This window comes from Canis aureus, chromosome 32, assembly GCF_053574225.1.
Source record: "Canis aureus isolate CA01 chromosome 32, VMU_Caureus_v.1.0, whole genome shotgun sequence".
Taxonomy (NCBI): Eukaryota; Metazoa; Chordata; class Mammalia; order Carnivora; family Canidae; genus Canis; species Canis aureus.
This window is the reverse complement of record NC_135642.1, coordinates 22,283,598-22,310,772: the sequence shown is the minus strand read 5'-3', so window position 1 is coordinate 22,310,772 and position 27,175 is coordinate 22,283,598. Positions and strand designations below refer to the sequence as shown.

The 27,175-nt window shown below is 39.0% G+C and overlaps 1 protein-coding gene across 1 annotated transcript in view; it reads right to left on the bottom strand.

The window, feature by feature from the left end:
- TMOD3 (tropomodulin 3) overlaps positions 1-27,175 on the bottom strand; it is an 82,316-nt gene that overhangs the window by 41,372 nt on the left and 13,769 nt on the right. Inside the window, exons 2-3 of the mRNA XM_077881114.1 lie at positions 6,759-6,959; positions 1,698-1,854 (exon numbers count right to left, since the gene is read on the bottom strand). Of these exons, the coding sequence (XP_077737240.1) occupies positions 1,698-1,854; positions 6,759-6,884 (283 nt within the window). The 5' untranslated portion in view covers positions 6,885-6,959. The remainder of the gene's footprint in view (positions 1-1,697; positions 1,855-6,758; positions 6,960-27,175) is intronic.

The following is a 27,175-nucleotide window of genomic DNA, read 5'->3' as shown; positions in this document are numbered from 1 at the left end:
ACTATAAACACTGGGTGGTTACAGGTATGGCTATTCAGATGAAAACATAACCAGTAGTCTTTTCTATAAAAAACACAAAGGAACTGGTGCTTTTGCTCATCTTTGTGATTTTTCCACACTTTAAAACTATGCATTGTTTTTTTTTTTTTTTATGCAATGGTTTTCAATCATTTTTTTGGCCCTAAATATCTGAGGGACAAGACATTCTCATCTTCAACGGTAGTATCATGGTGAACTTTATGAACCAATGTGGCTGGGTATGGTGCCCAGATCATTGGTCAAATATTATTCTGGGTGTTTCTGTGAAGGTGTTTTTTTAATGAGACTGACATTTATATCAGTGAACTTTTAGTAAAGCCATATGTGGTGGGCCTCATCCAATCAGCTGAAGGCCTTAACAGAACAAAGACTGATCTCTTCTGAGCAAGAAGGAATTCTAGGGCCAACTGCCTTTAAACTTGAACTGCAGTTCTTCCCTAGGTCTTTAGCCTGCTGGCCTATCGTATAGATTTCAGACTTAAAAAGCCTCCATAATCACATGAGCCAACTCCTTAAAATAAATCTCATCCCCTCACCAATACACAGCTTTTTGGTTCTGCTTCTGTTTCTCTGGGAAACTCTAATACAAGTAGCTACGGTAGTGATGGTGAAGTAGAGATAAGGGAATTGTGGGGTCTAGTGAAAGAGCAGAGGAGTTGGGGATGAGATAATTTTTGAAAGGCTCAATGCAGACCTCATGAATTACCTACTCAAAAGTCATTTGCTAGATTTCTGCTATTACAGAGAGTAGAATGCTAAAATGAATTTTCCAGCTTCCCTTGCCACTAAGGATAGCCATGTGACAGAGCTGTGGCCAAATTCTTGAGGAGGGCTTCCTTCCCAAGTAAAAAGCTAAAGCCTAACTAGGAGGAAACACTATGCTCTGTTCTTCCTGTCTGGATAACCAAGGATTCAGATGTAAAACCAGTGGCCAGAAGAGCTAATCTTCAGATCTTGCAACCACTGCCACTATTCTCCAGTGCTCCAGACAGATACCCTCAACAAGAGTGCAAGTAGATTCTGGCTTCTCAGGCCAATTGGTACTGAAAGTTGAAAAACTTAACCTCCTTCATGTTGTTTTATATTCAGAACTTGAAAACATATAGCTGTACTCAGTCTCTACTGAGTTTATCTAAGGTCCAAGTCTGCAATGGGAGAGATCTGGACTAGAACACTCCTGAAAGTAATGGGTACAAAACGCTGACACTTATGGCTATGATTTACTCAGGAATGCTGTAGGATAGCCTTTAAAAAAGGGTCTTTGAAAATATGGCCTGAATTATTTTATGGCATTTCTCCTTAAAGAGAGGAGTTAGAGGGGAGCAGTGCTTTGACATCATTTGCATTCTGAAACACACACAAATTTTAAATTTTACCTCAGCACACTCTTAAATTTGTCAGAGAACTACAGGGTTATATATAAAATCACTATAATAAAACCTCACTTACAGATCATTAAAAAGGAACTTACTGGTCCAATTGATGGAAAATGAAAATAAAGTGCCAGATTACCTAACAAGTTTTTAAGTCAACAGCATCACAAATCTTTAAGGCTACTAATGATGCATCTGTAAGAACATTATTTCCCCAGACCTACCCTACCTAGAGAAAGAAAAATCAAGTGCTATAAAATAATGACCTCAAAATTCTATGTTTACCTTTTTTTTCTCCAGTGTAGGGCACATAGTCTTCCCTGTCCTTATGCTCCAATGCCTCCTTCTCCAGGTATGAAAGGAGGTGTTCTCTATCAAATGGCCCTGTGGCGGACTTTGACGTCTGGTTCTTCTGCCGGAACCCTGCAGGCAGAAGGGCATTCTGCCAAAGAGAATGAATCAGCCATTATGACCACCAAGAATGCCAACACCATATGCTTCCACAGATTACCCATTTAAGAAAGAATTATAGGCCAGAATGTGACACAAACATACAACACTTCATTAGAGGATTTTAGGGTAGCAATGTAAAAGTGTTCCACACACAGTTTTTATTTATTACGCAGAATTCACTCATTTTTAAAATAAGCATATACCTGTATTCTTCAGAAAGTATTCTACTAGAAGAATACTTTTACTTTTTAAATGTCCTGGATCGTCATAAAAAGGTTTTCTTAATGATTAATAGCTGCTAAGCATAAATGCATATACAGAAAATAATTCTATTACAAAAGAATTTTAAATGATACACGTATTCTTTTATAATGATTTCTATTTCATGGTAAAGACCTTTTAATATAAAAACATGTATGTTGTACAGTAAGATATCAGGACATTAATGTTCACTTGTTTGTGTTTAAACACAAAAGGTTCAACTTTTTATGTAAGTATGTACACATCAGTAAGAGGATGCATTTGCAGCAACCACTGTCACTGCTAGTCATGCATCAAGGCACACCAGAGGTACTCAAAGCAAGAGCTATATCCCTGGGTTTTCATGTAGGTAGTCTTTTTTTTTTTTTTTGTAGGTAGTCTTTTTGAGTGCCTGGAGGGACTGAGAGTGGGGAAAGGGTGGGAGGCAATGAATTAAAGTTGTCTCTTACAAGAGAATTTTCTGAATTTTCACCAAGTCCAGGAATAACAAGCAGTGATGAGACAACATGAGCTCCATCCTTTTGCTTGACAGAAGGCAAAGTGGTGATATTGCTTGTCTCACTATTCCTAGATATTCCTTTGCTTTGGAAATGGAAGGCAGCCTGAGAAGTCACACAAAAGGGCCAGCCTTCTTTTGCAGCACATCCCAAAGTTGGCAATAATGCTGAATCTCCTGTATAATTTTCATTATAAAGGTAGATCTTATATACATAATAATAGGGAATATACATTTTATAACTAGAAAATACAGCACTTCAACTGTGGCTATTTGCTGAGAACCGTAATTTTCATAAACTTCACCTTTGTATTCTCCTCATGTGATGGTATGCATTACACAGAAAGCTCACCTATAAATATGAAACACAAAGGTCTGTTCTTAACCCTGCACTAAGAGTGTATTTGTAACACAAAACTGTCAGAAACATAATAAGATTTCTACCTACCAACTTTAAATAGAGAGCTACACATGAAGAATACATTCCCAATGAACCATCAAGTCCTACCCATTTTTACTTCCCAAAAAACTCATTCATCTGTTTTCTTCTAACACCATTACTGTTGTTCAAGCTATGATCAAGCTGGCATCGAATATCACGTTAGCTTCTCAACTGGTCTCCCTAGATCAGTTGTCTTATACTCCTCATCCCTCACTCCCACTCCCTGATCTGTTAAGCCTTACCTGACACACCCACCCCATTCTAGCCACACCAGCCCTCATTCTTCTCTTGTGCTTGCCACACACTTCCTTCTACCAGAGGCCTTCTCTAGAAACATTTTTTGTCTATCATTTTTTATTCATTTTGTTAAGATTTTTTTATTTATTCATTTGAGAGAGTGAAAGAGCAAGAACACCAGCAATAGGGAGGGTCAGAGGGAGAGGGAGATGCAGGCCCCTCATTGAGCAGGGTGCCTGACTCAGGGCTCAATCCCAGGACCCCGGGGTCATGACCTGAACCGAAGGCAGACACTTAATTGACTAAGCCAATCAGGTGCCCCTGGCTACTCATTTTTAAGACTGCCGCTCCATTTCCCCCAAGACCTTTCATTATATACTCTTATATTAATATGGCATGATTATTTGATTAATGCCTAGCTCCCCCTACTCCTACTAGCCTGCATCGTGAGGGCAAAGACCATATTTGTTTTGCTTACTCTTGTATTCCTAAGCCTAGTATATAGTATCAGAATCTATTGTTTGCCCCCCCAAATATTTACTGAATAAAGTTTTGGGGATACTTTTAAAGGAAAATGCTCTTTGAGGCGAATGAATTAAAATTACTTTCCATCACCATTAGTAGCGTAAACTGCTCTTTCATGGTGGTAATGATGGAGTTGCACTATTCCACCTGCATGCTGAAGCCCATGTAAAACATTTAAGTTCTAAGTGATATGTTAGCTGGAATCCAGACTCCTTAAATACAGTTTTTGAACACAAAATAAATGATGGGTATCAGGCTTTAGAGGCTATAATCCCATCAACAACTATACTTTATTAGAAGTATACATTAGTCAAGTTAATAGATCATAATTACTTAAGAAACAGGTAAAGAGCTCATTAGAATGACTGCTACTAAAAAAGTATATGTTTCTTCATCACAGTAGCATTTTGTTGTAATGATATACTCCAAGCTTGAAACTGAAAAAATGGCTTTTGCCTAGGCTGGCTGTCTTTGGAGACGTACATTTTGAAAAAATGCACTAAGCTGCCAAATAAAAATATTGAATGAAGCATAAGGAGAGTAAAATAGTCCTCTAAAATATAACAAGGAACTATATACAACCTCTATCTGTTCTTCTCTTACTATCTTCTGAGACTGTATACATTACAGTGGTTTCTCTGCCTGAAGGAGCTGCTACTACCCTTGTTCTCTTTCCTCACATCATCTTTCACTGGCACTCTTCCCCCAAATTTTACCCAACAAGAGGCATGCTATCAATAAATATCACTGTTCTTCTGGTCTCAACAAACAGCATCTGAGGTTGGAGGAGTTGCAACTGGGGTTGGGGAGTTGGCAAAATATGTCCAGACATCAGAACTCAAAGCTTCCCCATACAAGAAGCAGGCCATGGTTTTGCCAATAAGAAAATATAAACCATCAGCTTATACACATCTAGCATAGTGTATGTGTTAATAAGGGTCTCACTAAAAAAAAAAGAAAAAAAAAAAAAAAAGAAAAATTAAGGGTCTCACTGCAGTTTAAAAGAAAGATCACTAGACTCTACCAGAGAGCAGCAAGGCAGTGAGGGATCCACTCTCAGTTCTTTCCCTGATTGTAGTAACTGAGACAAGTCACCTAACAGGTGCTAGACAAATGTTTCTCAACCGAGGTGTTTCCATAGGGTACAACTGGCAATGTCTGGAAAACATTCTTGGTTGTCATGACTAACGAGAGGAAGTATTAAGTTTTTCATCTTCTGTATTTTATGACACTTTGCCATCTTGGGGGCCTTGTTAATGCAAAAAACTCTCTCTCCCTACCCCTGCCCAACAGTGTGCTCTACATATGAAAACCAACCAATCTAGAGCTCATACCTCAAACTAGCTCCTTTACTGCTCTCAGTCCAAGTCAATATTCCACCCCCTGCCCCATCCTGCTGCCATAAAACACCCAGAACCAGGTAACTGGACAACTGGAGACTACTCCTATGGCCAATGCCCACTGAAATTACTAAGTATCCAATCCTAAACTTGCTCAAACTTGCCAACCCTATCTCATCCGTTCCTTCTCTTGGAAACCATAAGAAAGGTTGTGGGCTAAACTCGCTTCTTCCTGCTTGCTTCTGCTTCCTGACCAAGACAGGTACTTTTTCCTTTGTGGCCCTGTATGCTTCCTGCTCTTGGGAACTGTATATAATAAACTCTTTCTCCATGTTTGTAATCTTACCACAGCTAATTAAAACAAAATTCCAGGTACACTTTTAAACAGGGAGGTGTGCTATTGGTACATAGTGAGTAGAGACCAAGATGCTACTTAAAACACACAGGAGATAACCCCTAAACAAAGAATTATCGAGCCCCAAATGTCAACAGTGTTAAGGGTAAGAAACTCTGGGCTAGATGACCTCTTAAGTGCCTGCCAGTTCTACAACCACTTGATTCAAACAGGTCTGAATTGCCTGTAGAAGATATTGCTGTGGCATGATCAAAACAGTACAGTTATCCTGAATTATCCCCCAGACTTAAAAGTACTGCAAACTTTTCCTTGTGATAACAATTATGGTTAAGGGTTTTGATCTATGGTATAGATACATTATCCAAGTGCTGAAGTAATGCTGAGAAAAGGAGTATCATTCATAATAAAAATTCAAAAACATTCCAGCAGGAAATAAATGTGTTGTAGTAACAAGAACAATTTTATAAAACGAACTCTATCTCAATTCTTAAAAGGCACTAAAAATCAATGTCTCAGCATAAAGAAACATTTGTAAAAAGAAGAAGCCTAGCAAATAACCCTTACATTCAGGTTAAGTAGCCGTAACCTTTTGGGTTCTCTCCTCAATCACTACCCACCCCCGCCCCCCACCATATATACCAGGGAATAACAATTCAGGCCACATGGGCATTACCTTAGCTTTGTGTAATTTATAAGACAAATAACACCCACTCTGCAAATTAAAACATATATACATATATCCAGGTCTGCTCCACGTGTATTACAGTATTGCGGAATCTAGTTAGATCTAGTCTACTAATGACTAGAAACATTCCATTTGGTCAGTATGTTTCAGAAAGGTAACAGGTAAGGTCACAAAGAACCTTCTAGAGACACTCTACACAGTAGAGAAGTATAGAAGTTCTGAAGAGGCACAGAGGTTGACATACATCAAAGAGCTAATCACCTGCTTCATGACATCAAAAATGTTCCTGCCTGCCCAGAGAGAAAACATTTCTTACAGGACAGAAGATTTCAGAAGTTTGAAAATAAGGGTGTTAGTGAAAATAGTTCAGAATAGGCATATCAGTGGAGGCGTGGAGGCAGAAGTGGGGGAACTGAGAAGAGGCAGAAAGTTCATTTGGATAGAGAGAGACGCAGGAGGCGGGGAGTGCCAGAGGAGTCAGGAGAAGCTAACTGCTCAAAAGGAAGTTACTTAGTTTGAAACGGTTTGAAAACGTACTTCATTACCACCTACCTCAGGGTCAAGATCATCCAGAACAGTTTCCAGTTGTTTCAGCTCTGTTTCTGATAGATTCCCGAGGAGCTCATCTTCATCGAGGTCCTTGTACTTTTCTAGGTCCTTCCGGAATGGTAGTGCCATGATTTGCAGTACAGGAAGTCACTTAATTTTTTGCTGTTCAGTACAGGCAAGAGTGATTTCTACTTTTTCTTAAAGCTATAGAGAGAACAAACACATTTCAAATATTAAGTCATCTCCACCTACTTAGATCTATCATTAGGTGGAATGAAATGTAATTTCCACCTGTCATATATTCTTTGTCCATCTATCACATACTACCCTCCTCTATGGATCATTCAATATCCTTACCTTTTATTTTTCATCGATGAAAAAATCAACTGGGAAAATACGCGGAGGAGAGAATGTAAAATTCCAATCTATGAAAACAGCCATTTGGTAGAATTTAGAATTTCTAGTAACTGAGTTTTAGGAGGAAAGAACTCATCATGTGTGCCAAAATAAAAATTTTCCCTTCAATGACTTTCAAATTATTGCTACCAGAGTACATTGCTTAAGCAGCACGTTTAAGACACATTTTTTTTTTTTTTGCTGTAAATTGTGTAGGAGAACATTATTTTCAGACTCAATATTAATAAGGGGGTTATCAACACACTCTGCCAGTGAGGAGTGGACAGTTGGCACAGGGGAAAAAACTGGTTTTGAAAATGTACACCAAAAAATTCTTTTCTGAAAAGGTGCTTTTAAGGGAAAAAGTACAGCTTTCTGAAAATGTTTCTTTTTTTTTTTTTAATTTTTATTTATTTATTTATGATAGTCACACAGAGAGAGAGAGAGAGGCAGAGACACAGGCAGAGGGAGAAGCAGGCCCCATGCACCAGGAGCCCGACGTGGGATTCGATCCCGGGTCTCCAGGATCGCGCCCTGGGCCAAAGGCAGGCGCCAAACCGCTGCGCCACCCAGGGATCCCTCTGAAAATGTTTCTATAACATACTCCAAACCATGTAGAGATATGTTACCCACTGACTGGCAAGGGTGGTCACAAGCATCTCACTATAGGAAAGGACCTTTACCATTTCTTTTTTTTCTTTTTTTAAGGATTTTATTTATTTATTCATGAGAGACACAAGCAGAGGGAGAAGCAGGCTCGCCTGATGCAGGACTCGACCCCAGGATCAGGACCAGAGCTAAAGGCAGACGCTCAACTCCTGAGCCACCCAGGCATCCCTACCAGGACCTTTGCCATTTCCTGTCTTAATCTTTCCTAAATGGGCAGCCTCTTTCCAGGTACAGCAGAACTGTTCCATAAGGAAAAGATACTTCAAATAAATCCCACAAAATGTGCAAAATAAAAATAAAGTATTTCTGTAAGTTTTAGCCATAAATGTGGATCATTTGTTTCATAAAATATTCCTATGAACCCTCTTGCACTGTTGGTGGGAATGTGAACTGGTGCAGCCACTCTGGAAAACTGTGTGGAGGTTCCTCAAAGAGTTAAAAATAGACCTGCCCTACGACCCAGCAATTGCACTGCTGGGGATTTACCCCAGAGATACAGATGTGGTGAAACGCCGGGACACCTGCACCCCGATGTTTCCAGCAGCAATGTCCACAATAGCCAAACTGTGGAAGGAGCCTCGGTGTCCATCAAAAGATGAATGGATAAAGAAGATGTGGTCTCTGTACACAATGGAATATTACTTAGCCATTAGAAACGACAAATACCCACCATTTGCTTTGACATGGATGGAACTGGAGGGTATTATGCTGAGTGAAATAAGTCAATCAGAGAAGGACAAACATTATATGGTCTCATTCATTTGGGGAATATAAAAAATAGTGAAAGGGAATAAAGGGGAAAGGAGAAAAAATAAGTGGGAAGTATCAGAAAGGGAGACAGAACATGGAAGACTCCGAACTCTGGGAAACGAACTAGGGGTGGTGGAAGGGGAGGAAGGCGGGGGGTGGGGGTGACTGGGTGGCGGGAACTGAGGGGGGCACTTGATGGGATGAGCACTGGGTGTTATTCTGTACATTGGCAAATTGAACACCAATACAAAATAAATTTATTTAAAAAAATAAAATGTTCTTATGTGAATTAGAAATAATCCTTGACTTAGTGATTTGACTCAATTTTTCTCTGTAAAACACCCAGTACTTCAAAGTCTGGATATATATTTCCTTTAATACTCTTTCTCCCAAGTTTTTCCAACTTAATATTTAAACAAATATATTTTCCTCCTCAAACCAGTAACAGTTTATGGATCCTTTTACGTGTTTTCATCTCCTAAGAAGAAAGGAAGGTTCACCACAAGGGTCTGTCAGCTAGTGACCTGACTAGCAGCCACCTGGGTCCAATAACAAGCAAATTAACAGAACTGTGCTGATGCAGATGTTAAACTGCAGGCATTTTGTGTAACTGCCCAAGACAGGTCTAGCTTACACCTGTTCTACTTGACAGCTCATCTGGTTTAGCAATTACCCTGATTTTCTAATGGGTATTTTTTTTTAACAAATTATTATCATTGTTGTCATTACTAAGTTTGGTAAATCTCCCCTTCATACTTCCAACTTTAAGATACTAAGCTTATTAAGTATCTTGAGAGTATACTTTCTCAGTTAAAAATAATACACTCTGAAGATTCAACAGAAGGGGTAAGCATTTTCAAATACATGAACCATCAAATGCAATTTTAAAGAAGGTGACAGGCAATTTTGGGGGGAAGAAATAAAAAATAAGAACATTTGGAAGAGATACCCCCTTCATAAAAATATTAATGAATGGTATTTGAGACAGATAAGGGTAAGAAATTGATAAAAAGTATATGAACACACACCAAGAGTAATTATTTAGCTTATGCTATTTTTAAATGCTTAGACAATTGTTATACAAGTTTTTAAATGCAGTTTGACAGAATTTCTTTTTGAGGTTTACAGTATATAATAAAGCCAATTTCTCAGTCAATAAATATTTCAAAAAATACTGTTTTGAGCATCTCTTCCCCTTTACTATCAAAAGTGTTCCAGTATGGGCCATAAATTCAACAGTCATCCTATTAATAAGGTACTATAACGGACAATATGAGAGGGGCGCCTGGGTGGTTCAGTCAGTGAAGCGTCTGCCTTCGGCTCAAGTCATGATCCTGGGGTCCTGGGATCAAGCCTCACTTTAGGCTCCCGGATCAGCAGGGAATCTGCCTCTCCCTCTTCCTCTCTGCCCCTGCTCCTGTGTTCTCTCTCTCTCTCTCTCTCTCTCTCTCTCTCGCTTAGTCTCTCAAATAAGTAAAGAAAATCTTAAAAAAAAAAGAAAAATCAGCCATTAGAAATGACAAATACCCACCATTTGCTTCGACGTGGATGGAACTGGAGGGTATTATGCTGAGTGAAATAAGTAAATTGGAGAAGGACAAACATTATATATGGTCTCATTCATTTGGGGAATATAAAAAATAGTGAAAGGGAATAAAGGGGAAAGGAGAGAAAATAAGTTGGAAATATCAGAGAGGGAGACAGAACATGAGAGACTCCTAACTCTGGGGAAGGAACAAGGGGTAGTGGTGGAAAGGGAGGTGGGCGGGGGGTTGGGGTGACTGGTTGACGGGCACGGAGTGGGGCACTTGACGGGATGAGCACTGGGTGATATACTATACGTTGGCAAATTGAACTCCAATTTAAAAATAATAATAATAATAATAATAATAAAAGGAATGGGATATTAGAGGCGAAGGCAATGTTTTATCACCCAGGTTCTACAGGTTTAGAACACAACAGTCCTTGGAATGGGTAAATAGCTTACTCCAACAGACTGCTCTTTATCTCAGAGTAAACTCTGTCACACAAATCATGTTTATAGTATGGCTTAAAGAATAATAAAATGAACCCTCATAAATGTACTGCTTTGCTTCAGAAAGAGAACATTACAATGACTCACACTTTCCCCCAAAGAAGTAGCTACTGCACCGCATTTTGAATTAACCATTCTCTTTCTTTCTTCTACAATTTTACACTACATGTACATATCTGTTAACAGGTAAGGTTTGTTCTTTTTTTGCACTGTATACCAACGGACTCCATATAGCATGTATCTTTTGGTGACTTGCTTTTTTCACTCAACCTTGTTTTGAGTTCATGCTTAGAGCTGTACTTCTTTCATTTTCATTTTTGCATAGTATTTCATGGTATAAATGAACATTTGACTGAACTTGTAGTCTCTCCCCTCTATTTTTCTGCTATAAACAATCTTGTTATCTATTTCTTGGTATACATGTGCAAGAGTTTCTCCAAGTTATTGAAACCTAGGAATGGAATTGCTAGGGAAACAATATGGTAATACTCAACTTTACTAGGTATGTTAAACTATTTTTGTTTTTTTTATTTTTTTTTTATTTTTTTTTTATTTATTTATTTTTTTACTTTTTTTTTTTTGTTAAACTATTTTTGAAGTGGTTGTATCAATTTATATTCCTAGAAGATTCAGTACATGATGATTCATTGTTGCTCATCCTTGCTAACAGGTTAGCTATTAGCTAAATGTTGGTCTTAATGGTTTTCTTACTTATTTTGCCATTATCCTTGCATACACCTCCATTAAAACCACAAATTACACCTAAGTATCTTCAAAACTTAAGGATATAACTGATATTTATCAACATACTATGGTAAGAGATTGTTTCCCAAAGAAGCGGATAGAATATAGTACTACTGAATGATGGCATTGTAATTAAAACAGGTAGTAAGCATGCAGATGTAAGAAAATGGGGGTCATCGGGATCCCTGGGTGGCACAGCGGTTTGGCGCCTGCCTTTGGCCCAGGGCGCGATCTTGGAGACCCGGGATCGAATCCCACGTCAGGCTCCCGGTGCATGGAGCCTGCTTCTCCCTCTGCCTATGTCTCTGCCTCTCTCTCTCTCTCTGTATGACTATCATAAATAAATTTTTAAAAAAAATTAAACAAAAAAAAAAAGAAAATGGGGGTCATCAAGCAAGATCTGGCCATGTTCATTAAACACAAGGGAGGCACGGTGTCCTGACCAGCAGATGTGACTGGCTGGCTCCCATCCAATTACAGTCCTGGTATGGAGAAAAAGCATTAGGCCACCAAAGCCTAATGTCATTCAACACTTACATCACCCAATTACTTCCCTTTATTCTTCTCCATGCTCACCAAGTAATCTCATTAAAACTTGGCTATTAAAAAAAAAAAAAAAATACTTGGCTATTCACATAGTTTTCCTCACTGTAAATTAATAAACTGATATTTTGGCTTATGTACCACTCTTTTATGAGTGTGGTTAGTATGGGCCACTTTTAAGAGATTAGGCATCTGCTGGTAGATTGAGATCAGGTCTCTAAAAAGGCAAAGCTGAGGACCACCATGTAAAATCCTAAGCATAGATTGGCTGGCCGGCCACTCCTAAAGATACCTATCTCGTGTCAAACCAACAATAACATATTAGAATTCATCATTCATCAGTCTTCCTTGCTAGATAAGACTCTGAGAGCCCCTGAAGAACAGACATTCCCTCCTATACCTCATTCCTTACTGGGTTGCCATCACCAGGCACATTGTACCTGGTGGTAGGTAGTTGAGCCAAATGTGATTGTATTGGATCATATATCAGTCTTCCCTTTTTTGGTAGTTCCCTCTTCCTCCCCCAGATATATCTAGTGTCCGTCTTGCTCCCTACCTCTATTCCCCTTATCACAATTTAAAAAGCACTGATAATTAGTCTTTGATAATTAATATAATTAATCCTGTGCGTTTTTTACATCACTCACCTCTCTTCCCTCACTGTCAACCCATTTTGGCTTGATATTCAGTTCTCCAATGTCTAATCTTCTCCAGTTAAAACAAAACACATCTGATGGTCAGTCACCAGAGCTCTGGAGTTAAACATAAGCCCTAATGAAAAATTGATTTTCTTTTGGGTAAAGAAATGAGTTTCCTCCTCAGGAAGCACCACGCCTCACTCTTCAGATGTACTAGGCTCAAGACTGTGTGTCTTTTCTTCAATGGCTTCTCCTAGGACCCTTGGGTGCTGAACCAAGCTGATATATCAGTTTAGAAATTTTCTCTGGAGATCTTGGATGAGTATTTGTTTTCCAAATACTGTTCATTCAACAAGTATTTTGAAGGAATTGACTTGTTCCAAACAACAAACATATACTGTATACAACAGACCAGTTCCTTGCTCTAACTTATTTTGAAAGTGGCATACAGACAAAAAACAACAAAGGAACAAGATAATGTCAGATAGCAATAAATATTATAAAGAAAAAACCCAGGACAATGCTATGGGGAGATGAGTGTCAAGAAGGTTACTTTAAGTGATTCAGAAAGACTGTTCTGAAAGGTGACTTTTGAGCTAGGACCAAAAGGTCCCTAGCAGCTCTCCCAGTCTAGAACTCTGCTATCTAGGTGAGAAACAATGGTTGTAGGATTGTAGCTGTGAAGATGCAAAGAAGTGGATAAATGTGTGACATAATTTGGAAGCAAAACTAAAAGGACTTGTTCACAGATTAGTTTTAAGGGGTAAAGACAAGAGATACACTAAGGGATGACTCCAATGTTAGTTTCAGTTAATATTTAGTTTTATCTTTTTGTTCCATACCTATTTTTTTCTGAATAGTTTAATATGGCCGAGGGCACCTCTATTTCTCAGTCTGTTTTTTAAAAAAAGTTCCTTGGTTATTCTTTTCTTTTTTAAAGATTTATTTGAGACAGAGGGAGAGAGGGCACACACAGGCAGAAGAGGCAAAGGTAGAGGAAGAGAGAATCCAAAGCAGACTCCATGGTCAGCACAGAGCCTGATGAGGGGCTCAATCTCATGACCCTGAGATCACTACCTGAGTCAAAACCAAGAGTTGGATGGTTAACCGACTATAACACCCAGATGCCCCTCTTGGTTAATATTTTCATAATGATTTTGAGATCCACACTGTGAACTATTCTAACTATTCTAATTCAACGAATTTTTGAACAATTTTTGGACAAATTTTTGAATAATAATAAGCAATGAACTAATCAAATAAAGTAAATAAACCAACTGCAAATTACTAATTACAACAATGGCTGGCTATGGCCTTTAATATATTCGTATGCTAAACTAAAGCACGTGTCTTTGTTTTTTGTTTTTTAAAAGATTTTTATTTATTCATGAGAGAAACAGAGAGAGAGAGAGAGAGGCACAGGCACAGGCAGAAGGAGAAGCAGGCCCCACGCAGGGAGCCTGATGTGGGACTCAATCCCGGGACTCCAGGACCACGCTCTGGGCCAAAAGCAGGGGCTAAACTGCTAAGCCACCCAGGGATCCCACGTGTCTTTGTTAATACCATTTCTGGTATTATCTTTTACAAAGCGCTAAATCTAAAAAGTGAAACCAGAAAATAATTTGTCATGATTTAAAAAAAATACTATACAATCACTCTAATTTATTTTCTTTCCAATATTTTCCAGACTTAGAGTCAAACTGCTTAAAGAGATGGTCATGAATTTGGCACCCAGTGATCATAGTGATTTTAAGATCTACACAGCTACCCTTCAATACCTAGTCCCTGAATTCCTTGACCTTCTCTCTTCTGATAGTCCAGTCCTCTGCCCTACCTCAGACCTACCTTCCCATGGTGGTAACCTAGTCTTTATCATTATCAATAATTGTACCACTCCACTACTCTCAACAACTTTGATCCTCTGTCTCTGAAGTCCTCTGTCAAAACCTCGACCCTAGTTAAAACTTTCTTCCTATTCCTCCCCTGCACCAGGGTGACAGATCAAGTGGGAGAAAAACACACATACTGAATGGCCATAAAATGATCACCGCTAATATCCAAGAGTGCTGCCTCGTAATCCTATGGCATGTCCCTAGCTCAGTCACTCTCCCCCTCACTCTCTTATATAACTATTTTGCCTCTTCTTCTTCCTCAAACCCTTAATATTTCTTACTGCTCAAAGACCTAATCTTAATATTTCACTGAGATTGTAGACACAATCATAAAAGGACATCTAAGTTGCCACTGATACACCTACCAGCCTACAGGTATACATCTATACCTGTATACTCTACCTTCCTTTTTGCTGCCCCACCCCCCCCTTTTTAAGATTTATTTGAGAGAGAGAGAGACAGAGACAGAAAGAACATGGGGATGGGAAGGGAGAGGGAGAAGCAGACTCCTCACCAACCAGGGAACCAGATGTGGGGCTTGATCCCAGGACCCTGGAACCATGACCTGAGCTGAAGATAGATGTCTAACCAAATGAGCCACCCAGGTGGACTTTTGTTTCTATAGATGAACTGTTTATACTCTTACCTAAGGCCAGTCTCACCTCTTGTGACCACATCCCACCCTTTCTCCTTTATACATGACTGCTCCAATAACTGTGACCTTTCTTTACTGGATCATGGCCATGAGCATACAGACTGTAATATATCCCCCAAATTAAAAACAACCTTTCCTTTGACTTCATATCCACCTCCAGATACTGTCTTACTTTTTGGTTCCTCTTTATAGAAAACTCCTTGGGGCACCTCGGTGGCTCAATCAGTTAAGCATCTGCCTTCAGCTCATGGTCCCAGAGTTCTGAGACTGAGCTCTGCATTGAGCTCCCTGCTCAGCAGGAAGTCTGCTTCTCCGTCTCTCCCCTCACTTCTGCTTTCTCTAATAAATAAAATCTTAAAAAGAAAAAAAATTCCGTGAAAGAAAAATTCAGTATCCCTAGTCCTCTCCCTCTTATTCTCTCAAACCTTCTCCAACCTAGCTTTTGTCCTCAACACTCACTCCACCCAAACTGATATGGCTAGCAATCATCTGCACAATTCCAAATCCAACAGTCCATTCTTATCCCTCATCCTATGAGCCCTATCAGCATCTGACAACAGATCACTCCTTTCATCCTCAGTCAGTCTTGGGGATGCTGTTTTCTCTTGGTCGCCCTTTACCTCTTTGGCTGTCCCATCTCATTCGCCTCTACTGGTTCCTCCTCATTTTCCTTATCTTTAAGTGTTGGAGTATCCCCAGGACTGAATTCTTCAGACAGCTTCTGTCTACACTCTCTACCCAGGTGACTTCATTATTGATAGTTCTTGAATTAGTATCTTCAATCTGGACCTCTTCTGAATGCCAGACTTAGAAATACTAATTTTCTTCCCTGTACCTGCTCTTACTATATTTTTCACTGTTTAATAAATAAACTCCATTCTTTTAGTTGGTTGGGCCAAAAATCTTAGTGCTCACTTTGACTACTCTCACATGCCACATCTAATTCATCAAGTAAATCTTGTTGGCTCTAACTTTAAAACATCATGTCATACTACCTCCACTGCTTCGACCAAGGTTCAAGTCATCATCATTGCTTACATGCCTCCTAACTGGGGACCACAATCCCACTCTAACACTCATACAGTCTATATAGACTAGTCTATCTTCTGCAAAGGTGCAGAACAATTTTGTTCTTTTTAACTGAAGTTTTTATTGAGATAATTATATATTCATATGTAAGAAATAATACAGAGGGATTCCTTGTATACTCTGTCCACCTTCCCTCAGTGGTAACATTTTGCAAAACTATAGTATACCACAGTGAGCATACTGATGTTTATATCTAGTCTGCTGATCTTATTCTGATGTCCCCAGTTTTACTGGTACTCATGGCGGTGAGGGTGCACATACAATTTTATCACCCCGTAGGTTTGTATATCCACCACCACAGTCAAGATACAAGGAGTCCTCGTGTTGCCGTTTTATAACCACACCCGTCTCCTTTTCTAACCCCTGACCAACTATTTTTTTTTTTTTTTTTTTATTTATGATAGTCACACAGAGAGAGAGAGAGAGAGAGGCAGAGACACAGGCAGAGGGAGAAGCAGGCTCCATGCACCGGGAGCCCGACGTGGGACTCGATCCCGGGTCTCCAGGATCGCGCCCTGGGCCAAAGGCAGGCGCTAAACCGCTGCGCCACCCAGGGATCCCCCCTGACCAACTATTGATCAGTCCTCTTTTTTTTTTTAAGATTTTATTTATTTATTCATGAGAGACGCAGAGAAAGAGAGAGGCAGAGACACAGGCAGAGGGAGAAGTAGGCTCCATGCAGGGAGCCCGATGCGTGACTCGATCCCCGGACTTCAGGATCACACCCTGGGCTGAAGGCAGGCACTAAACCACTGAGCCACCCAGGGATCCCCTGCCCTCTATTTCTAAAATTTTGTTGTTTCAAAAGTGTCATATACATAGAATCATACAATATGCAACCATCAAAAACTGACATATCATTAAACATAAATCTCTAGAGATTCATCCAAGTTGCTACATCAGTAGTTTATTCTTTTTTATTGTACTCCACGATATGTATGTACTGCAGTAAAACCATTCAGACGTTGAAAAGCATTGGGAATGAATTCCAGCTCTTGACTATTAAAAATAAAGCATCAGTGAACAATCATGTACAGGTTTCTGTGTGAACATAACTAGTCAGACTGCATTAACTCCACACTCACAATCTTCTACGGGCATCTCATCTCAATCAGAATAAAAGCCAAATGGTCCACAAAGCCCTACGTGATCTCCCTGCAAGCCCCAACTCGTTTCTAACCTTTCTACCCTTGCTCAAAGCATTTGATATTCTTGCTCTTCCTCCAATAAATTGGGCACACGCTTGCCTTAGGGCCTTTGCCCTTAATGTTCCTCTGCCTGGCACACTCTTCCCTAACACAGTTAAATAACTTGCTCCCTCACTTCCTTAAGGTCTCTGCTTAAATGACAACTGATTAGAGAAGACTTCTGTTTATTAAACATAAAACAAAAACACCACAGGTGCCCCTCCCCCAGTGCTACTCTAGGCAATCTCTTCTTACCCCATATTTCCCTCTATATCATTATCTGACATTATGTATTTATTATCTGTATTCTGTCACTAAAATCTAAATTATATTCAAGCAAAGCCTTTGTTTTGTTCACTCCTGAATCCTCAACAGAGAATAGACTGTGGCACATGCTAAGTGCTAAAAAAATAGCCAGTATAATTAATTTCAATGCTAATGGTAAACTTATAAGTCATATAAACTAACCTGGAATCATCCAAGATTATTGGAATACTAACCTCTTAATTTTATATGACAGTAACTTTGTTTTAGGATGATTCTTCCTAGATCAGTTTTTTTTTTTGTTTGTTTGTTTTTAAGATTTTGTTTATTTACTTATGAGAGACCGAGAGAGAGAGAGAGGGGGGCAGAGACACAGGCAGAGGGAGAAGCAGACTCCACACAGGGAGCCCGATGTGGGACTTGATCCCAGGTCTCCAGGATCATGCCCTGGGCTGACAGTGGCGCTAAACCGCTGAGCCACCTGGGGTGTCCCTAGATCAGATCTTTCTAAATTAGGAAGCTATTTAAGGAAAAAAAAAATCAAGATATGCTTATTTCTTTTTTACACTAAGAATTGATAGGAAACTTAACCCTCGATTAATACAACTCACTCCATATTCTTTAAGTTTTTCATGTTAAGCTGGTAGGCTTAGGTTTGTTTTTTTTCAAAATTTGCCCTCCTGTAAAAGTTTTATTTATTTAAGTAATTTCTACATCCAATGTGGAGCTCAAACTCATGACCTCAAGATCAAGAGTCCCACACTTCTCCAACTGAGCCAGCCAGATGCCCTCAAAATTTGCCTTTTAAAAAATAAATATACAAACCCAGTATAACTAATTATAAAATGATGACAATACCAAGTGGTGACAAGGGCGTGAAGCAACTGAAACTCTCATAAATTGCTAGTGGAATACAAAATGATTCAACACTTTTGAGAAGAGTTTGGCAGTATCTACTAGAAATAAACACACTTGTACCATAATAACACAGCAATTGCATATGCCCAAGAGATGTTAGTGTGTTAATAAGATGTACAAAAGTGTTTAATGGGGGGGAATCCCTGGGTGGCTCAGCAGTTTGGAGCCTGCCTTTGGTCCAGGGCGTGATCCTGGAGTCCAGGGATCGAGTCCCACGTCGGGCTCCCTGCATGGAGCCTGCTTTTCTCTCTCTCTCTCTCTGTGTCTCTCATGAATAAATGAATAAAACCTTTTTAAAAAATGTTTAATGGGGATATTCATAGTATCCCAAACTAGAAATGATGTAAATGTCCATTGCCAGGAGAATACACAAATGAATTATGGTATAGTCATAAAATAGAACACTCATAAATTTCTGGACATGTAAGAACATGAATGAACCTCACACATATTATGTTGAAAGGAATATAAAAAACTACACATGAAATACATACTATGTGCTTTTACGTATATGAAATTTAAAAACAGGCAAAACTAATCATGGGGATGGAAATCAGAATAGCTATTGAGGGGAACTGATTAAGTATGGAAATTTAGAGAACACTCTGAAGTGATGAAAATGTGTTATATCTTAAACTGGGTGATAATTACACAAGTACATACAATTTATTAAGCTGTCCACTTGAAATTTTCTTCCATTACTCTAAGTTATACCCCCCCAAAATTAAATATACACTTGCTTTGTGCAAGTAATTACATGCATTTGATGTTGGGTACTAAAGTTCCCATAAACATAGAAAAGACTGATTTTTCTGTAGCCATGATAATAAGTAGTCATCAAAAAACCCTAAAACCAAAACCAAGGATTTGCCTAAGCAAGCAATCAATCACTGTCAGCGTCTCACTTCTGAAGTCAGCCAATCAGGAATAGAATCACTCCAGTAAACTCCTCAGTGCCAACCAAACAGACTCACCGGAATAATCATGCTTCTACAGATGATGTCATTTTGGCCTTGGAAAAGTTTGCCAGTCCTAGAATTCCACATTTTCCAAAAACCCTATATAAAAAATTGTAGCCTCCTCTGCTTAGACTATACCTAGCAGCACAGCTTTCCCTTATCACAGTATTATTTAGCTTTGTCTTGTTTCAGATACTACTGATAGTCTCATTATCTTTTCCTGCTAAAGAAAAATTTTAACCATTACATATGTTAATTTTTTTAAAAAAATATTTTAATGTTGATACACAGTAGATAATAGTAGGTAGGATCAAAATATCCCCCAAATATCCACCCAATAATTTGAACTGGATTATAGCTCACCACCCAATAATTTCATAAGTATCTGCTTCAATTTGCTTTGGTTAAAAAGAAATTCAAATCAACATTACGTTTTCTTTTTTGTTTGAACCTGACTTCAGAATTAATCTGGAAACAATTTTAAAGTAAGTTAACTCCACTTGGAGATTTTAACATTTAAAACATCTAAAATGCTCTTTTATTTGATGCCAGGCCTGAGTTTCATCTCTGCTGGTTTGAGGAACATTCTCTTTGATGGAGAAGGCTGGAGTTAAAAAAAGTCATCTATTCATTCCTGGCATTATTAAAGGAGAGGCTGAGTATGACTATCTGTCAGGGACACTGTGCAGCAGCTTCCTCAACTACAAGGGAGTTTAAGAGTCTCATAAGGTCATTTCCTTTTGATGAGTTTACGGTTCTAGATAACACTAATTATAACCAAAACATGTACTTTGTGTCCACTGCATCCAGAGCACTATCCACACTGTATTTACCTTGTAAAAAGTAAAAACTATTTTCTCTTAGTTATAACTAATAATTATATATAATATGTACTACTATGTATAATATGTATTACTTTTATAGCAAATAAGACCTTTTTCAAAGAGAAAAAATTGGAAGCTAAATCCATCCTTCTGTTTAGTACATGTTCTATGCAATGAAGCCTAAAAGACAGTATATTAAATAATTTTGTGGAGTTCCTGGGATGCTATGGTTGATCCAGTTGGGGGCACATCTGAATGAGGTAGCTGCTTTGCACACAGAAGTTTGAGAAACTGGTGGCTGATTATTCTGTGTAAAAATTCCATGGAAACGAAGCAACTCACACAAGATTAGTTAAGTAGCCCCATCTTTCCTGCCACTGCCACTGACGCCATCTCGAATTTTTAAAAATGAGATCTATAGATCCCAAAAGCATAAAGAAAGAAAATAAAATCTGAAGTCTAAAGGCAGCCCAGAAAAACGAAGAGATTTAATTGGAAGCAGGTCACTGAGAGCATCCTTGAAGTAGAAAGGAGCCAGATAATTTCTGCGACTACTACAAAAAAATACTTCACAGGTTGCTCATAGCACTTCCAAAACAATCTTTGGCCAAACTGCTGAGAGACTCTGTGGCTCCCACACACCCTACTTCCTTCTCTAGCTCAAAGCAACAAACCAGCTCCCAGCCCTAGCCCACCTCCTTGCTTTTTCTTCTTCTTGCTGGTGTTGTGGCATCAGAGATCCAGGGCGAGGTCAGAGAGGCGACCACTCTGTGCACACCACTGATGAATGCCAGAACAGTCACACCCTTAGCACACCCAGTTTCTCAGAAGCAAATGTTTTACAGTCATTGCCTTCTCCTCCTCCTTCTTCTTTTTGGTTTGTTAAGTAGATTGGGTAGGCAAGGAAATGCTGAAGCTTTTCTAAAAACTGTTGCAAACTCAAAAAAATCTTAAAATAGAAATTACATCATATGAACATGTCTCTTGGGGGTAATAAGGTTGCAGAGCTCTTTATCTTTGCTAGTTAACCTAAAAGAGCCTTCTACCAGTCATACTGTGGACAAAACCAGATACGATATGAGGTAGCGTGGGGAAGCTTAACAGTACTCAGCCATCAATCAAACTGCTGAATCGATTCCAAGTATATAATGGAGAGACCAACATGAGGGCTTTCTTTCTGTTTCTCTCCCAAAGGAAGTATCGCTATGACTCATTCTTCCTCTTGCAAGAATTTTCTTAATCCACTAAGTTAGTAAGCATTGAACTATATACAAAATCTTAAACAAGGCGAGGTCTAGAAGAAATTATGCTGAGAGCAAGCTGAATTTCACGCAGTGAACAAAAGGTAAATGGTAAAATCTTTCCTCGGCTTCATCCCTTCTGAATTTCCTGGGCTCAGATCAAATTCTTTTTTCTTCATTCTGAAAAGTTCTCCCTTTTCAACCTTACCAATTGCTGCATCTTCAAATCAATATATTTGTATACATTCATGAAATCCTATTACATTTAACGTACTATCCTGGAGTAGGGTTGAGCATTGAACTGGAGAGGTGGTATATGGGGGGAGAAAGGGACCATAGGAAAGGGAGGAAAAGAATGACAAAATTTCATAAAACAGTTTTTTTTTCCTCCCCACTTCATAAATGCTTCCCAATGATGCTTAAGTCATCACAAGAATCAAAGATAGTAGAAAGAGGGCACAGAGACTATAATATTCAAGTGTAGATTTAATGTTAAAAATCAGGACACACTTAATACTTTTTAATTTTCTTTTGATACACTGTTGCTCTCTCAATTTTCAAAAGTGGTGACCAGCAAAGTTGGGTATACAGCAAAAGTAAATCTGACTCCCCCTCAGACCTTCCTGCCACTTTGCTATCAGAGTACAGCCTCAATGGCACACTGAAAAGAACCCATCACTGGAATGTCTCTTCTCTCTCTCTCCATCTCCCTTTTACATACATGGGTATGTAGAACCCTATCCTCTAGCAATGCTGCATATCAACAACTGTGCCACAGTAAAGATTAAGAAGCAAACTGCTATTAAACTGAAAACAGGTTTACTGTAGAAAAATATATTTCCAAGTGAGGAAACTATCTTGGGAGAAATCAACAAGATGTACCTAGATGAAGATATACATAATGGTTATTAGCAATGCCTGCACGCCTGCTGATGAATAATAAGGCGTTGAAATAATTTGTATGAAAGTTGACCCAGCATTCTAGAGACTGTAAAAACTTAAGGTTGGGCAGCCCCAGTGACGCAGCAGTTTAGCACCGCCTGGAGCCTGGGGTGTGATCCTGGGGACCCAGGATCGAGTCCCACATCGGGCTCCCTGCATGGAGCCTGCTTCTTCCTCTGCCTGTGTCTCTGCCTCTCTCCCTCTCTCTCTATGAATAAATAAATAAAATCCTAAAAAAAAAAAAAAAGTTAAGGTTTTGGTAAAACATGGGAGGATGGGAGGAAGTGCTCTAAGGGGATTGCCACAACTAATTTAAACCACCAAAATAAACCCACAAGATGTGGACAATGTCAGAGTATTTTTTATATTAAGATATCCCAAATCAATGATTAAGAAAACACTAACGTAGACACAGTATAGAGTTACTATTGTCTTTTGTGTGTATTGTTATTTGTAGTTGTAAGATAATGCACTATCTTGACCAAAATGGCAAGCATTACAATAGACAAATGCCTAAAAATAAAAAGTTCTTGGGTTGCCTGGGTGGCTTAGTCAGTTAAGTATCTGCCTTCAGCTCAGGTCATGATCCCAGGGTCCTAGAATTGAGTCCCACATTGGGCTCCCTGCTTAGGGGGAGTCTGCTCCTCCCTTTGGCCCCTCCCCCAGTTTGTGCTCTGCTCTCTCTCACCCACTCTCTCTCAAATAATAAATAAAATCTTTAAAAAAGAAAAGTTCTTAAAGTTTCTCCCCATCCTGTCTCATGCTACTAGTGTTTTAATCCTTCATGACCAAATTTTGTTTTGAACCAACAATCGATCTTTACATAAAATTCATTCTTTCTAATAAAAGTCTACTTTTCCCTCCTTTTTGGGAAGGGTGGGTCTGGTTGGATTATTACAGGGATAAGATAGTACGAAGTTTTTAAGTTTTAATAGAAAGCCTTCAGTCTTAAATAAAAAGCAAATTCTCAATTTTAGCTAGACTATGTAACTTAAGCCGCTTTTCTCTGCTAGACCAAGGACAATCCTATCTTTAGACCGCCTGATGAATACTTCTCAGTCTTTCCTAAAGATACAACAAACTGACAAACTTAAGTTCCTGACAGAATTCAGTTTTTACTCAAGGTGGAAAAAGGACAACAAAAAATCCAGAATGCATACCAGCATTCTTAGGGAGAAAACACCTACCACTTCGCTCCTAGCACTGAATTGGGCTGAAGAGCTCTGTGACTATGAGCAATTCACTTCACTTCTCCGTTTGCTTAGGTAAATGATTAAACTATGGCTCCAGTTCTGACAATGGACTCATCCACATCCACATATAGTAGACACTGCAAATCAGCCTTTTCCCCAGGGCGCACAGACTCCGCTTCAGTCCTTAAACAGCCACTATCAACAGATGAGAAGTGGCCAATGGATGAAGCTTGGTCACTTTACCCCTGGGCTCAAGGGCCTTAGGTCTCTTCTAGCTCTAACAGTCTGTCATCTTAAGGAAACCCTACTTAACTCAAGCTTGGAAAAAAATAGTAACTTGTCCTCATCATTGCCAAAATGAACAATATATAAGTAGGAAGGAAATATATGAAAGCTGAATCATGGTAGATAAGCACAAAAACAATAAAGAGTAAAATATTTCAGGAAAAGAAACTTGAAAAACCAGAACAGATAAACAACAAAAAGAATAAATAACGAAGTCAAACATGGGCCAATGTTGTGTAATAGAGGAAAAGAAGTTAAAGTGGAATGACCATATTAATAAATGCTTTCCTGAAAAGTCACCAAATAAAGCAAACTTCTATCATTTTCTATTTTCCTGTAATAAAATAGAAATGGTTTATGAAAATACATATTCCCAATACATTATAAATCATAGAAATGAATGCAAAAAAACTAACTGCAAAATATAAATTTTATTAATAAAGATACTAGAGTAGCACATTCATTTCTGCCTTGTTCTTTATTTTGTTTTCTCTTTTTAAATTTAAAAGTATCTAAACGGGGCAGCCTGGGTGGCTCAGTGGTTTAGCGCCGCCTTCAGCCCAGGTTGTGATCCTGGAGACCTGGGATCGAGTCCCAAGTCAGGCTACCTGCATGGAGCCTGCTTCTCTCTCGTGCTCTGTGTCCCTTGTGAATAAATAAATATAATTTAAATAAATAAATAAACAAATCTACATATTATCTCTATTTTTATTAAATTTTAAAATCAAGATACTCAAGAATACGACATTATTGGGAGATATTTCCAAAGACTTTACAGTAAGGAAAACCGGTTGGGAAAATAGATTTGGAATTCAGGAAAGAGACCTTTGGGAAACAGATTTTATAGAGAAACAGTTTCAGATGGTGATACTCTAAGGAGTTTTAGGTCACCCAACCCCGTTATTCATCCATATCTATTCCTCAAATGTGGTCCACTTTTCCTTTTAGCACAAGAAATTTTAAGGGTTAACAAATGACTCCTAAGGTCCTTCCAGATGTAAGAGTCTAAGATCACTCAACTTTAAAAAATAAGTGCCTTGGGAATAACTCTGGAAAGAGTCACAAGAACTAAAGACAAACCAGAAAGCTAAAGACACATTTATTCAGTAGTCACTATATATATATATCTATCCTATCATTTGTTGCATTGTGATGCTGTATATGAAAAAACAGTAACACTGTCTTTGACTTTTGAATTATGCATGATACTCCCAGAAACAGTGAAAGTACTTTGGTAGAAAAGCAAAACAACAAAAAACATTAGCCATCAGAGTCGTAGTAAAACAATTTCAAAATGTTAATTAAGAAAAAAACTAATGAGCAACTGGGTGGCTCAGTCAGTTGAGCATCTGCCTTCGGCTCAGATCATGGTCCCAGTGTCGATCCCAGGACCAAGGTCCCTCATGGGGTTCCCTGCTCAGCGGGGGTCTACTTCTCCCTCTGCTGCCCTTCCCCTCTCCTCGTGATCTTTCTCTCTCTCATTCTAATAAATAGGAAAAATATCTTTAAAAAATAAAGTAAAAGAAAAAAAACTAACAATCTATGAGACTAATAGTAAAACCATTTTAAAGAGATAGATGATCATATATTCCCTCAAGTTTCACAGCTTGGGACCAAAGGCCCTACTTATATAATTGAAAACTCTGAACTTAGACTGGGGCCAGTTTTAGGATGTTTTTTTTCCTTTTCCCTAAAGAAACATCAGGAGAAAGAACTTCAACTTTTCTGAAGTTCTGCTCAGGCCCTCAAAGCCTTGTGTATCTGGACCCTGCCCCTTCCCAGGAACAATTCCAATACCTAGTGAAATTTCTGGAGCCTTATAAAGAGAGGAAGTAAAAACAATGCCTTACCAAGCCCTCTCTCCCAGGGACAAGCAAACTCCCTGCCTGACTCTAGGCTCTTGTTTTCCTGCTCTAATGATTTTGTTTACAGTCTGTTACAGTGCTTTTACACTTCATTCTTTGCTTAGAATTTTTTCTTTGTTAGTTGTTTGTATTTTGACAGTTTCTCATGTGATTTTGACAAAACTCCACCTTCCTACTTTTGCTAAGAATTACTAGGAATCCTCTGGGGTAATCTGGCTGGCTTCCTCAGGGTCTCACAGGTAAATTCACTACATCCCTTTGCTTCATTTGTTTCCCACAGTGGGTGTATACTTCTCTTCAACAATCCTCGCTACCAGGGCCTCAAATTTCACTTCTCCATTCTATCCAAACCCTCCATACCCTTCACACACAGGCTCAAATCCATCTTCTCCAAAGCCCTTCCTAGCTCTTCCAACCCTGCTTGGTCTCTTCTCTACTCTGAAGGTCAACAACGCTCAGGGTGCACCACACCATTTAGCCCCAATATTTGCCATCGATTCAAGGTGTTGGGTGCCCTGACTGATATAAATTCATGCTCCTCCCGACCATGCCTCACTCCTGTATGGTAAAGACATTTCGTACGCCTTCAGAGAAACAGCACACTTGTGACTTTCAGAGACACCACAAGTTTTACTCTAATTAATTTCAGGAGACTGGGGTCATACCAAGCTTTGCTATAGCAATTAAATTAATTTTCAGACTGACAAGGAAAAGCAGTTATAATGTTTGAAAAGGCACGTGCCTACAATATGCATAATGTGTCCTGATGTTTCAAGGGGGGGATGGGGACTACAGTACCAATCAGAGAGACTATAAGCCCTGGAGTTCTTCTGGTAGAGAATATTAAGAATGAGTTCCATCAGTCAACAGGCAAAAAGGAGCCATTCTTCAAGAAAATGGCACTACTCTCCCTGCCCTCCAACCTTGACCCTGAATCCCAAGTGTAGAGAACCTCATTCTTAACAAGTTACTATAATATTTAGAATGAGTAACTGAAGGAATAACCAACAGATGTAGTACTTGGAAGTAAACACGTGGCACCCAGAAGCAACACCCACACATTCCAAGCAAGTGATCTTGGGAAAAAAAGATGGAAAAGAACAAGTTGACTACCATCTTCTAGACCAAAGGTAGCCCTGAAGAGTTTTTGAAAGGAATATTTGGTTTACTGAACTGTACACTTAAAATGGATAAAATTTATGGTATAAATTATGCCTCAATAACATTGCTTAAAACAGATTGGGTGGGTAGCCCGGGTGGCTCAGTGGTTTAGTGCTGCCTTCAGTCCAGGGCCTGATCCTAGAGACCCGGGATCGAGTCCCACATCGGGC